General features: G+C 49.8%; 5 protein-coding genes across 5 annotated transcripts; 3 read left to right on the top strand and 2 right to left on the bottom strand.

The window, feature by feature from the left end:
* Positions 1 to 361: 361 nt before the first annotated feature.
* On the top strand, positions 362 to 1,074 carry COL26b_008897 (uncharacterized protein; the record flags this gene model as incomplete). The annotated part of the gene is made up of 3 exons (XM_053181643.1): positions 362 to 718; positions 777 to 842; positions 901 to 1,074. 3 exons carry the CDS (start codon positions 362 to 364, stop codon positions 1,072 to 1,074), a joined length of 597 nt encoding a protein of 198 aa, XP_053034401.1.
* A 206-nt stretch (positions 1,075 to 1,280) lies between these two features.
* On the bottom strand, positions 1,281 to 1,802 carry COL26b_008896 (uncharacterized protein; the record flags this gene model as incomplete). Its single annotated transcript, XM_053181642.1, has 1 exon — positions 1,281 to 1,802. The coding sequence occupies one exon, from the start codon at positions 1,800 to 1,802 to the stop codon at positions 1,281 to 1,283; it is 522 nt and encodes a 173-aa protein (XP_053034400.1).
* A 5,250-nt stretch (positions 1,803 to 7,052) lies between these two features.
* Positions 7,053 to 7,633, top strand: COL26b_008895 (uncharacterized protein; the record flags this gene model as incomplete). Its single annotated transcript, XM_053181641.1, has 2 exons — positions 7,053 to 7,462; positions 7,615 to 7,633. The coding sequence occupies 2 exons, from the start codon at positions 7,053 to 7,055 to the stop codon at positions 7,631 to 7,633; spliced, it is 429 nt and encodes a 142-aa protein (XP_053034399.1).
* A 1,792-nt stretch (positions 7,634 to 9,425) lies between these two features.
* Positions 9,426 to 10,325, bottom strand: COL26b_008894 (uncharacterized protein; the record flags this gene model as incomplete). The annotated part of the gene is made up of 2 exons (XM_053181640.1): positions 9,426 to 9,773; positions 9,828 to 10,325. The coding sequence occupies 2 exons, from the start codon at positions 10,323 to 10,325 to the stop codon at positions 9,426 to 9,428; spliced, it is 846 nt and encodes a 281-aa protein (XP_053034398.1).
* A 2,165-nt stretch (positions 10,326 to 12,490) lies between these two features.
* On the top strand, positions 12,491 to 13,339 carry COL26b_008893 (uncharacterized protein; the record flags this gene model as incomplete). The annotated part of the gene is made up of 2 exons (XM_053181639.1): positions 12,491 to 12,503; positions 12,555 to 13,339. 2 exons carry the CDS (start codon positions 12,491 to 12,493, stop codon positions 13,337 to 13,339), a joined length of 798 nt encoding a protein of 265 aa, XP_053034397.1.
* Positions 13,340 to 14,318: the final 979 nt, after the last annotated feature.

The following is a 14,318-nucleotide window of genomic DNA, read 5'->3' as shown; positions in this document are numbered from 1 at the left end:
CGGATACGCCATTTACGCCGCTCACGAACTGGAAAACACGGAGTTTACTTCTGTGGAAAGGGTCTCTAAGATCACGCTCTCGGGGATAACATTCCCATCGGCAACCGCATCCGATTGCACACCAAATAATTGCAACCAAAGAAACCACACCGAGTTCTTGGGTAATAAAGATTTTCAGTACGGACTTTGAAGCCGAAGATTGACAATCCTTTGAGTGAAGAGTAAGACAGCTCACATAGATAAAAGTCATAGCAGCAAGCACCCAAAGATTGAGTCTCGGATTTTGTAAACAAGCACAGGGCAACCACATTTAGCAAAAACATTCAAGAATATCGCCTCTTTCGATTGAGTATCAACCACTATGGCCGTGAACCAAACAACCCCCGAGACCTTCTACGTCCCTGCCACCCCGCATTCCCCAAACTCCACCCTTCCCGTCGTCGTATACAGGAACGCGCTTGCGGACAGATCGTACGAAGCCGCAATGGAAGTCCTCCAATCAAACCAATGGATAAGAGGTGGACACTGGAAGATTGCCAACGAGAAGCTTGCTGCTACTCCACACTACCATGCCACCACTCACGAGGCGTACACCGTCTTGCATGGCACAGGCACTTACCTTCTTGGCAAGTCGCCCCTGGATGCGGACTTTGACGAGCACGGAAACGCCGTCGGCGTTAAGTTTGTGGCTCGTCCTGGGGATGTCTTCGCTTGGCCGGTGGGTTGACGCCTATCTTCATGGATACCTTACACGTACGTCTGACTAACTGTACTAGGCTGGGGTGACGCACTTCGTCACCGACACTCAAGATGACTATGAGATCATCGGGTTCTATGCATTGGTAAGTTGCAGGGCTGGGGTCGAGAACCTGTGGAGTTCAGGGTGATCTTAACAGTCAGCAGACCGGCTTCAACACAGTAGAAGAGCCTTACGACATGGAGTACGCTTTAGATTCAGAAGAGGAGACCGCTAAGAAGCGAGAGATGTGTGAGCGTGTGCCTGGCCCAGAACTTGATCCAGTATATGGAAAGGAAGGATCGATGCCAAAGCTTTGGAAAAGAACTGGCCAGTGACTGGAGTACGAATGCAAGTGTAGAGACACAGGGGCAATTTGGACATTGACCGGGCCATTCGATGATTCATGCTACTTAGTCCCACTGACCGCTCCCATAGTCTTGCAAGTACATCTTAATTCTAAATATCCCATCAAATTCATTCCCCCCTGTTGAATTCTCTTGTGTTGGGATGTATTTGAAGAGCCATTTATCAGTTTGTTGGATTAATTCGAAGCGTAGTCTTCAAACTGCCATGCAGACGAACTAGGAGCAGGGTTGCCCTCTCCAGTGCAGTTCGCAACGACGAACGGGTCAATGATGCCCCCGGGGCCCGCCACCCTCACTCCAAAACCACCAGGGCCAGCCGCGTTGGCGTAGAAGATTCGGTAAGGGATGTACTCGAACAGCCCATCAAATGGCTCTACGGTGAAGCTGTAAGGGCTCGGCGTGCTGCAACAGCGGCCAGATTTGTTGCTGTTGCTAGCAGAAAACTGGCCAGTTCGAGCATTGTTACCGACCCAAATGAGAATGACATCGTCAGGAGTTTCGGGAATAACGCTGTAGGTGCCAGGAGCGGTGACCTCGATATAACCGCGGTGTTGAATGACGTTGCACTCGAAGGTGGAGTTTTCCGGGCCCCGGACGCCGTTGTACTCGACAGGACCAGAGGCCTGAGCACTGCTTCGTCGCAAGCCGATTGTGCCATAGCCAGGTGTTAAGCCAGTGGCGTCGGGAGTGCGGCCCATGAGAAGTTCTCCAAGGTCGATGGCGCGAGATGGAGACGTGTACAACACCCCTCGGCACTCTGGAGAGCGTGGCTCAAAGGTGTAGATGGCGAACTCAAGACCTGGCGTGCAAAGCGGCAAGCTGGGGGCGGATGAGATGCTTGTTGTGGCAGGGATCAGACCATCGGTTGATGAGGAACTGGCCGGTTCAGATGTGATGAAGCTGGTGGGATTTTGAGTGACCGTGTCGGAGGTATCCGAAGTACGGGATGGCTCCAATGTGGTAACATCAGAGGGCTCCGAGGAGGTGGAAGGTTCCGAGGAAGTAGAGGGTTCCACGATGGCTGTCTCTGAGTCATCTGAGATGGTAGAAGACCTAGAGCTGCTAGAAACAATTGATTCCTCTATAGAGCCTGTGGCGCTAGGAGAGAGAATAGTTGTAATAGAGGCGCTGGTGACGGGCGTGGTTCGGGTACCCGAAACCGTGATGGCGGTGGCCTGGATGCCTTCGATACATTGGCATGCAGACCAATAGGCTGTGATATCTGGGCAGGAGCTGGCGTAGGCAGGCTTGATGCCCGTGATTACGGGTTCAGGGGCGTCCTGGCGGCGAACATGCACATTTCTGCCGATAATCGGTCTATGTCACCAGTCAACCTCTTGGACAAATCTTGAAAACTGATGTCACAGAATGCTTCTGAATTACTGAACCGCAGCTGTCACGAACGCTGCACAAAGAGATGACCTGGAAGCAAAAGGAGGGTCCTTTCTGACTGTACCCGCAACCGCGCGGCCACAGTTGTTGTTGCAGATCGCCGCAGAGGCAAAACTTGGCACAAGCAAGGCCATGCTTAGAATAGTGGATGATTTCATGGCGAGAGAAAAAGGCAGTAAAGGGTTGGAAGGATGTGTTGAATTGGAGATGGCCCATGAGAGAAAATGCGGCTCAAGAGCCTTCTTTTATGTTGATTGAGCCTGGTATATCAAACTTGTCCTCTAGTAGGTAGCCTCTTGGCCAAGCTTTACGAGCGCGACATATTTGCTGATGGTTTGGGAAGGCTTATGCGAACATGCCATTCAGAATACCTTACGCGCATCTGTGGAATTGTTGTTGACGGAACGCAGACGGACTCACCGACAACTTGGATCACCAAGTTGAGCTGAGCTGAGGTGAAATGTGGACATCTTGGACACCCAAATACACCCCTTGCCAAACCCTCTTCTGATAGAATTGCGACACCTGAGGGTTTTCAATCAGGAAGCATCAGCAGAAAACGACTATAGTCATCAGGTACCAGAAGTGTCAGGTATCTTGCTCTCAGCTTCCAAATGATCATTGCACGAGTTCCATATTCGAAATTGACGAGAAGGACAGAATTCGGATACGTAATCAGGTGGTCAATGATATAACTGTATGGTGGCAAATCAAGAAGGGTGATGGGGCGTTCTGGCGTTCCACAAGTTAGACCACATGGCGGAGCCTAAGGGGACACAAAAATGCAACTCAAGTCTATTGTTTTACGTTGATCGGAAACTGAATCAAGTCTCAGATGGGAAAGACTAAGTTGGGTCACATTCTGCGAACGTTCTCAACCCTCTGAGCCCTTTCCAAAGGAACTGAGAAGTCTCAAATGACCTTATCCGGTAATATCCACAGCTCTTCTGGCATTCGCCAAGCGTCTGAAACATGGAAAGCCCCGAACAAGGGACCGCGACTTACTGCCCTCTGCCCATTCTTTGATGGCTCCTCCCGGAATATTTACGAACACTAGCGCGTTTTCGATTTCATGAAGTCAGATTCTTGTGAAATCTTATTACGTGACTGGAATATCTCTTGTCCCGTTTAGCCAGCTACGTTCCGTGATGATCCGCTGACAAAGGCCGACTTAAGCTATCGACGTCCAAAGAATTAGCCAGCTGCATGAGCTGTTCAGTGCTCAATTCAAAATGCAAGCCAAAGTCAATGTCATCCGTGAACCCCATGCCCAATTCCGGAGCACCGGCTAATGTTCCGCCGGGGGTCATTTGTGCCATGACATCGGAGCGAAAATCTTGGACGGGCAGGATCTCAGCGCCGTCGACTTGAAGGTGGCTCAAATATCCGTCGAGTTGCTTCAGCTCTGATGCGATCATCGTCGCAATTTTGCTTCCATGTGAACTCATCTCATCGAACAGAGCATGAGCTCGTTGGGTCAGTTGAGCATGGTCTGGGACCAGCGAAGGATCAATGGCGGCACCCATGGATATGGCAATGGCTGCTGTAAACGTCGCATCAAGATCAAAAGTCAAGAAGCTTTCTAGATTGATAGTCAACAATGAGAACATTCTTCATGGCAGACAGCTTACCCAGCAGGCCTTGGTTGAGTAGTCTCGATAGAATCTTGATACTCTGACAACAAGACTCCATGCAAACTTGGAGAAGACCTTTGACACTTTCAGATTGCGCCCAACGTAACGGGGTTGTATGAGACTGGCCGAGTCTCGACTGTAGGAAGATGAATAAGAGTGGCCTCGTCGTGAGCACGATGCATTGGTGATATTGGAGATGAAGGTGTGCTGACACACGCGACACGCCTGATGTGTTCTCGCTGGAATCGATGTCAAAGAGCTCATTGAGCTGGCCAGCCACATTAGCTATGCTTTGAAGTAGCGATTTTGTGGCGCTTAGATAGCGACTGTCCAGTTGCCCGTCAATGCCGTAAACACCTATGAATTATAAGCGCCGGGAGTACATTCACATAAGGGGGCGACGACCTACTGCGATGAATTTGCCCGAGAATTTGCGCCAACTTCACTTGGATGTGCATGACACTTGTCCTCTGTCCCTGATCGGGGCGGGCAGGGAAAGGCGTACATATGTTTTCATCGTGGATGAACATGGGAACACCAAGGAGAGTAGACATATGCCTCTCCAGCACGTAAAGGGTCCACCACATCAAACGGCACTTCTGGACGTAGGCTTCGTCCAAGTATTGCCCTTGCATCTCTGTATACATTCCACCTTCAAGTGCTAAGCTTACAGCCTGGGATATCTTGTGAATGTCAGTTTCCCACCACTAAACTTTGTAGATGTCAACTCACATGCCGGTACGCCGACGTGCGACAACTGAGGCATTGCAAGTAAAGTGCTGCACAGCAGAGAACTTGTATCTTTTCAACAAAGTCGCATTCGAAAAACGTGAAGTCCGGCATAATCTTCATGGCATGGACAAAAAGATCTAAGCCAGGAGGAGTTTGAGATCTCGTAGTTTGCACCACAAATGCTTTCCCAAACGCCAGGAGAATGAGGTAGTGCACACACCAGAGACGTGACAGGCCTGGATGGTTGGCCCCGTGCTCGTGGAATAGAGCAAACTGCTTCATAAAGTTTTCTTCGTCAAAGAGGTAGAATAGGCGGCCACAGCGAAATTTTACCGAGTTTATCAGATAAATAGCGAAGTCCTGAGTAGGCAGGTTGGAAGGACAAAAGTCGTCACGAGAGCAGGAACTCCTACCCCCGTTCCACTTCAAGTCGTAGACGTTCCCGTCGAAGAACAGGTTGTCGATTTGCAAAGGCGTTCCTGTGATAGCTTCATGCGTCATTGTTAAAACCCGTCGTCCAAAAGCCCAATTTGAAGATGTTCCCATGAAAACTGAGTCTCATTCGTAAGTACTTTGTGGTCAACTTTCAATGCAGGTACTAACCAGGTGCTCCATGTGGTCCCGGGACCCAGTCAATTGTATGAAACGCTAAAGGGTTGGTCAGGGGCGCTTCGGCCACATCACCTGGCTCTTGAGCTGCTGTAGCTGCCCTTGATGATGATGGTGATGCAGGTGCAAGGCCTGACGAGCGCCGAGTTGTGTCCAAATTATCGTCTGTGAAGCAGCTCGTTTCACCATCTTGTTCATTTCCTTCAGCAATCCATACCTCATTCAATGTTGATCTTTGCACACTTACACATTTCGGGACTCATCAAGTCTTCCAAGTTACTGCTCACTGGATCTTCATTCGGCTCGCGCCTCTCATATGCTGCTAATCTGTCGTGCAGCTCACTTATGTACCTGTACAGCTTAGACCACCTTGCCGCCTTTCTCGAGTCTGGTATTTCACACTTACTTTCTGGTAACGAGTACTTTCTGATTTTCGTCAGGAAACTGGCACATCAAGTCTCGCTTTGTGCATTGCTGGCACGGCTCAAGCCCGGAGCATCTTATCTTTTGATCGCGACATCTTGTGCAACTTGGGAGATAAGACAGGTCAGCAATATGCTTCATCATTGACAGAGGCTGGAAGGCCCTTACGCTTTGGGCACACGTTTACGCGGTGGCCGAGCACGCTTTGAGCCACCTTTCGGGGGCATCTTCAATGCTATGAATAGGCATCTATTGAATTCTCAATAGAGAAGACCTCGACAGCGGTTCAAGATACTGTTAGTTTGGGCCATGCTGCTAGAGCGGGGGAGGCGCGTTTCCGAGTGGAGTAAAAGCGGGATCTGCCCCGATATGATCAATGGTTTCGCAGGAGGAAGGTATCCGCGGAAAGATCGGTATTGTGTCACTTAGATAGTTGCCATCAAGTGTAGAAGACGCTTGAAGAGAGGGCTTCGATGAGAAGACATAAGATGTAAATTTCTCAGATGGGGTATTGAATCTCGAAAGCAGCCCGACGATGTTGCAGGTCGCATACTGCAGCAGATCGGAGCTACATCCGGGGGTACATCGGATGGCAACCCGCAGCAGGTTCAAATGCCGCACAAAGACAAGCCAGGCTTTGATATCCATGCCGATATCCGTGTGGCTTGAGATTCGAGTTATGTCTTAAGAACATAGAAAAGATCGCGAGGCCCACTGCTCCACGAGCCTCAATCACGTCAACTTCGATGGCTAGTCCATACAGCCACCCAAGTCCCTGTTTCTTCCGGTTTTCGGAGGCTTCCGTGCTGTTGCCCCGCGCGTCATCCCCGCGAACCGAATTGCGGGTGGCTGGTCGTTCTTTACTGGGTTACCCAAGCTTTCCCGCACTTGACCTACAGTCACATGAACGTTAAGGCTGCTCGGACTGCAAGAAACTCCGGTGGCTTCATTTTAGGCGAAAAGGTTCCGTCATAGTCCGGAAAGTGTTTCGTTTGAAACGTTGTCAATACCTGGGCATCTGGTGGGCCCGAAGCCAAACGTACCACTGCCAATGATCCTCCCAACTCTGAACCTCACGCAACTGCATTCATGCACCTTGATGTGCGATTGGTTGCATAGCCGTTGACTTTATCATTGAGACTTTAATATTTCCATAAGATGGACACAAGTATCGGGACAGCCCAGGAGAGGGCTGCGCTGCTACATACTCCCGAGCTGCAGGATTCCGACGCTCAGCACCACACCGCCGCGATGCTGGACCTGCCGACAAAAACGGTCGACGAAGACGTGGCCGAGGGCCTTGAAATTGAGCACAATTTGACGTTTCGCCAAGCATTCGGCATCTACTACAAGGCCATATTATGGTGCCTGGTCATCTCAACATGCGTCATCATGGAGGGTTATGACCAGATTCTCGTCCAGAGCTTCTTCGCGTATCCCCAGTTCCAGATTAAGTTTGGAGACCATGTAGGCAGAGGGCCTACGGGATATCAGCTGAGCGCACCCTGGCAGGCTGCGCTATCAAATGCATCCGGCGTGGGCGCGTTCTTTGGTGCTCTTCTCAATGGGTATGTATCCACGTGATGGAATCATATTCCATGTCGTCAGGAAGCTGACGAACATTTCCAGGCCTCTTGTCAGTCGCTTCGGGCACAAAGCTGTCCTCTTAGGGGCCTTGATCAGCCTGTCTTCATTTATTTTCATAACATTTTTCGCGCAGACCGCTGCAGTTCTTTTAGTTGGCCAGTTTCTTGCTGGATTCCCTTGGGGAGTCTTCGCTACCACAGCACCCGCATATGCCTCCGAATGTCTTCCCGTAATCTTACGAGTCTACTTCACGAGCTTCACCAACATGTGTTTCATCATCGGCCAACTAATTGCGGCCGGTGTGCTACGCGGCTTCCAGTCCCGCGAGGATGAGTGGGCTTTCCGCATCCCATTCGCGGTCCAGTGGATATGGCCAACATTCCTCATCCCGCTTGTGGCTTTGGCACCCACGAGTCCATGGCACGAAGTTAGACACGGGCGTCTAGACGCGGCGGAGAGATCTCTGCGCAGGCTACAGGTCGAGTCACCATTAGCAGATCCGAAGAAGGCATTGGCCGCCATTGTATACACGAACAAACTCGAAGAAGAGCTTGAGGTCGGCACGTCATATTGGGATTGCCTGAAGAAGTTTGAACTTCGAAGGACAGAAATCGCATGCATGGCATTTATTGGGCAGCCTCTTGTCGGACTCAACCTTGGCTGTGAGTATTTGAAGACACACTCATCTACGATTCCACTGACAAATATCGCAAGATAACTCTACCTATTTCTTTGAGAGAATCGGACTTCCCACGGCAACGACATATTCTCTCAATATCGGGACCACCGGCCTTGCGCTCCTTGCCACGTTTCTGAATTGGTTTATCCTGATGCCTCGTTTCGGTCGCAGAAGGATCTACCTAACCGGCACAGGCGTCATGATGGGCGTGTTGTTACTCATAGGAATCCTTCAAATTTGGGGTTACCATACCGGCGTAGGGTTCACGCAGGCGGCCCTCTGTTTGTTCTGGACTTTCGTCTTTCAGTTGTCTGTTGGACAGCTAGGCTGGGCACTGCCAGCTGAGGTTGGTTCAACTAGGCTAAGGCAAAAAACAGTCTGCTTGGCCCGTAACGCATACTACATGGTCAACGTTACATGTTCAGTGCTCCAGTCATACTTCATCAACCCCACGGCGTGGGATTTGTCCGGGTACACAGGTATGTCGCCATTGCCTCGTTTTCATGCATATATGCGTCTGTGCAGACTCGACTAACGCTCAATAATTAAGGCTTTATTTGGGGAGGAACCTGTTTCTGTGTGCTACTTTGGGCCTTCTTCAGGCTGCCTGAAACCAAGGGACGAACATATGAGGAGCTAGATGTTCTCTTCTCTCAGAAAATCTCGGCCCGCAAGTTTGAAAGCACAAATGTGGGGCAGCTCACTCATAGGGAAAGAGAGCGAGAGCCTTTAGTACAAGGTGAGGTGGAATAGATACATACTTCAAGCAACATAAAGACGGGTTCCCACCTTTGATTTTTACCACATCATTGAAAACAACACCATGGTTTCCACTACAGCATAGTAGATAGCCCTACTAAATATTTCGCAATTGTATGTATTTGTTAAATGTATTTACTTTTTCGCATTCTATCCTTCTTGCCAGGCCTTATCGGTGTTCCTCCATAATCTATTCCGCGTGCGATGTATCCCAAAATAGCAGCAAAGTAGTAACACAGAATGATGAGTACATAAATGAATTGAGCATGTCATAATCTGATCAGTGAACAGAACTGAGAACCGGAATTTGTGCGGAGGGACGATGCTATGCAGGTGTGGAAGAAGGATGCGTAGGATGATGGTTAGGGATGGGGGAACGGAAACTCCCAAAACATAACTCCTGGACAGGCTTGAACGCCAGTTTAACATGTAGAAACAGGATGAAAGACGGAAAAGAAAAACACAAGGAGAAACAGGCCCAAACGCCAGAACTGGCTACGTCTGAATCAGGAGATGATCCAGAAAAGCCCCAATAAGTAAGCCGAGAACAGCACCGCCTTGTTCGCGCAGGCGTTGAGATTAGTACCACTACCTACGCGCTCGACCAACTTGTTACCAAGTTGATTAATGCTGCTGGAGAACTCGGCGGAAGTCGACGCGGACCAATTGGCGCCGTTTGCACCAGGAGCGGCATCTTGGCCGGTGAATGCAATGTAAAGGACGTCGTTCTCATCGTGACCTTGGTTGCCGTTGACGCCGTTTCCGAAACATGAAGTCGCCAGGGCAATGGATGCCTCTCCAACCATAGGCTGATCGCCGTCGTCGCCGTTGGTATCGCCCCAGACGCCGTAAAACTAAGACTCAGTCAGTACAATCAGAGCTCAGATGAGATCAAGGCAATTACTAACCAGTTGGTTGTTGCACACAATAGCCATCACACTGAGAGGTTCGACGCCATACTCCTTGGGATCCAAGTTTGGCCAGTTGGGCTTCGAGCCCTCGTTGCCAAAGACAACGTACGGGTGAATGTAAGAGTTGAGGTCGCCGTTACCCCAAGAGCTCAACCTCGACTTGAAAGTTGTCTGTGATTGGGTATCCGTAGAGCTGGCACAGCGGCCGTCGCCTGAAGTCTGGACGCCATCACAGTCGATGTCCATATTGGTGAGCTGGCCCTTTTTGCCCTGAATGTAGATGATGTTGTACTTTTCCAAGTAATCACCACAGTATCCGAAGTCGCCGCTGTCGCCATCCATGCTGTTGAAGCCACCCTTCAAGACGTTGCCGCATTTGCCTTTACCGCGGACATGATCGTAAAAGTCTTTGACATTTTCTGGCACATCAAGTGCAGTGATGACTGGGACCAACGTGACAAGAAATCGGAAGAAGAAGACGACCCGGGGAATCATGATGATCGAGTGAGGCTGGCGTCGTGAGTGAGGATGAGGTGAGACGGCAGCTTCGGGGGGCGAAGGTAAGGATGCTGAGTCGCGCTTTGGGAACCCACACGTGATTTTCGTATGCAAAGCACGGCTTCTTGCAGCGCTAATTATCGAAGCGTTAGTTGGTGCACTGCCCCCAATTTAGGCAGTCAAGGATCACGAACTCGCCAAAGTCTTGGCTAAGACTGTGGTAATTGGGTCCGGGCAACTCACAAAAGAAAGGTGATTGGCGGTGGACTGGGCGGTTGTCAGACAGCTGAGGTTAGGTGCAGAGGAGACACAGAATCCCTCGCGGGATGGCTTCAATGTTATATGTGGAAGAAATTGGGATATTTACAGCCAATATTTTACCTTTATGGCTACCATGGCCCAAGATCGCCATTGTTCATTGGATTTAAGTTGTGGCGCTGGATGGTCCAGAGTGGAGTTGAGCTGGATGCAACGGTGACGGCGGGGTGAGCTTATTTGGATTAGACATGAGCTAGTCGCAAATTCACAAGTATTCCACGTTGCTGACATCTGCCAACCTCAGCCGCGAAGCCATGGATTTCTCGTGACGTTTCTTTTAACAAAAATAGAAGCAAAAAGAAGCGAACTGTGTCTGTGAAACTGTTCTGACACTACGAGTTCTGCGCGACTCGGTTTCCACGGATGGCATTGCTCATGGAGTTCATGGGATCACCAGCTTCCAAGGTTGCGAATGTGGACAGGTATGAGCATAAAATCTTTTTTCCATGAGCTCGATAGCCCTCAATATCAATCAATATTTATGTCTATTCATATAACTATGGAAGGTGCTTCTTGGTTCCAGAGTTTGTCCGGGCTGCCAAGGTCTACGGAAAAGGTTCCACAAGCTCGCGGAAAACGCGGGGCAGATTCGTGCTAGCTTACTGCATTAATTGAAGCGCACGAATGATGCTAAACAAACGACCTTCTCGTGCTACTTTGGATCTTGATCTGCATTCTGCCAAGTCTGAAGCGCGCCATATGGATGGTGCGGTGTGCGGAGGTGACGCGGAGTTGGGCTTCTCCCCACGGCATATTATCTTGCCGGATATCTCATCATTTGTAGAGAGACAAGACGTATATAATGGCAACGTGGATTCGACACAGAAATTTCATGGTGAAAAGAAAAACTTCTCTCGACGTCCAAGAATCGAGATTCTCATCATGACAGACATCAAATCCAGCAAAGATCTTGTCAACGATCATGATCTTCTTGGAGAAAAGCCAATCGATTCTTCTCGTGTGGTTGAGCTCACAGATGCTGAGAAGGCTATTGAGAAACGTCTTGTGAAGAGAATCGACTGGCTGATTATGCCCCTGATATTGACAGTGTACCTGTTGAACTGGATAGATAGGTAAAAAGACTCTACCTCATTATCACTCTGAGACAGTACTAACACTCAAATTTTTATATTCGATAGAAACAATTATGCATCCGCACGTCTCGCTGGTCTAGAAGATGATTTGAATCTTGGCCTAACACAATACCAAACGGGACTTTCCATCCTCTTCGTTGGGTATATCTTGGGCCAGATTCCTTCCAATCTTTTGCTTAACTGGTTCGGTCGGCCATATCTTTATCTTGGGTTCTTTACCATAGCTTGGGGAATGGTATCCGCATTCACTGCTTTGGTGCAGAGCTTCGCAGGAATTGTAACTTGCCGATTTATTCTCGGATTTGTTGGTATGCTTTGTAAGGGATCTTCCGAGTAGTGGATCAAAGCTAATGTTCACGTATCAAGAGGCACCGTTCTTCCCCGGGGTCTTGTTCTATCTATCGGTAAGCTAGATCGTGTTCGTGAATTCGTTGTCGTATCCAAACTGACCAAATGGGAAGAAATGGTACACTAAGGAGATGAATCTACGGATGAGTATTTTCTACTCAGGGGCTCTCATCGCTGGCGCCTTTGGCAACTTGATCGCAGCCGGCATCTTGGAAGGACTTGCAGGGGTCCGAGGTCTTTCTGCGTGGCGCTGGCTCTACATCCTTGAGGGCTCAAGTGTGTATCCCTTGTATCGGAGTCTGCGATAGCAGCTAACATCCCACAGTAACTGTTGTCGCTGGAATTGTTGTGTGTATTTTTCTACCCGACTTCCCCCAGACGTGGCGAGCTTTCACTCCAGAAATGCAACACGTCGGTGAGTGTGCTCCGCCCGCATGGGTCGCACAGTTCTAAACAATTTTCGCAGCGAACAGAAGACTTGCTCTGGAGGCAGCGGAAGCTGATACCGATGAAGAAGGCGTGCCGTCACAACTGAAGGGCCTTAAACTCTGCATCGCCGATCCCAAAGTCTGGATTTTCGCCTTCATCTATATGGGTCTTACCGGAGCGCAAGGGTTTGGATACTATTTCCCCACCCTGACAAGGACTCTGGGCTACAGCCATTACATATCACTTTTGCTCGTGGCGCCACCTCACATCTTTATCACCATCTGGAGTTACGTCCACGGCATTGTAAGCGACCGTTTCACCACCCGATACTGGTTCTGCTTGTATCCAGCAGTGATCTCAATTATTGGCTTTGTGGTCTTCATGACCACCGATATTTTTGGGCCGAAGTACATGACGTTCTTTTTCATGATGTTTCTCATGAATATCAACGGTACCTTGTTCAGCTGGATTGCTGGAGTCGTCTCTCGGCCACCCGCCAAACGTGCCGCGGCATACGCTCTCATCAATTCTCTCGGTAATTCCGTTTCCATCTGGACCCCATACACGTACCTTGATAAGGAGTCACCGTACTTCTTCACCGGTATCGGAATTTGTGTTGGACTCATCGCATCGGCTGCAGCGCTGATGACACTGCTGCGGTTCATTCTCATTCGAGAGAACAATCGGCTAGCTAGGTTGGAGAACGAGGACGTCCAATTGACGCAGAAGGAACTGGCTAAGCTCGAGAAAAGTGCGCGTGTGGAGGGAGTCAGTCTCAGTACGGCGCGCGCTTTACAAAAAGGCTTCAGGTACACCATATAAATCAATGTAGGTCAAGGTAGCGAATGGCTATTTTGTTCCAATTTTTGTGCATATGGATCAGGCTTCGGAAGTTCGGCACGAGTGATTATCTTCGCACGCCATCGTGCAAACCGGGAGGGGACAGTTCAATCAGGCTGCAGTGATGCTACGACTGCGTTTTCCAATCCCGATCCACATCAGGCTCGTAGGCCGAACGCTTATCTCGGATCTACCCATGACCACGGCCTGAAGTAGCGTCAACATAGAAACAAGCGCCTGTCTGTAGCCAATGATGTGGAACATGCAGCCGAGCCCTCGTCATATCCAGAACAAGGGGTGTATCCCTGCTTCGAGGTGCATCAGCTGAGGGGGCTGCAGGGTGGTCTGCAGTTCGTTATCATATTTACTTGGAGCCTCGCCCATCAATAGTGAAGTAATTTCTATCTCACACTACAAAACTAACGGAGGATGGCAAGCCACAGAAACCTCAAGGCTTGTATGTCGAGGGTGTCAGCGTGGCGTTGAACATGAGTCCTAAGCATGGATCCATCGCGAGAAGTTGACCAGTGAGCAAGTATGCGTTCAAGCCCTAAGTACAACGGCTTACCACCTCCAGAACCGGTTCAGCGGGCCAGCCCGAGCCTAGCGAGGCTGTCATCGAGAATGTGAACGAGGAATCGGCAACTCATGACCACGAAGACGCAACAACAATTCAAACAGCGTCTCCCGCCCATACTCAAGACAGAACGACGCAGCCCAAAGATGATTCACATTCTCAGAGGGCCTCGAGTTTCAGGGTGCAACGATTCGCTGACAGACAAACACTTTCCGGGTGGTTTCCCCAGATCGACAATGACGAAAAGAATAATTGGCGCATCTGGCTTTCGAGGAGAAGCCGGGCGCTGATGGTGCAGATTGGAATCATCAGTCTTATCCTCATGACTAATTTGGGTTTGACCATATTCGCTGTCGCTAGCTATGGGAGCTCAAATGGAGTAGG

The sequence above is a fragment of the Colletotrichum chrysophilum genome (genome assembly GCF_026319265.1).
Source record: "Colletotrichum chrysophilum strain AFK26 chromosome Unknown scaffold_81, whole genome shotgun sequence".
Taxonomy (NCBI): domain Eukaryota; kingdom Fungi; phylum Ascomycota; class Sordariomycetes; order Glomerellales; family Glomerellaceae; genus Colletotrichum; species Colletotrichum chrysophilum.
The sequence above is the reverse complement of the archived record's forward strand: the minus strand, read 5'-3'. Positions and strand labels throughout refer to the sequence as shown.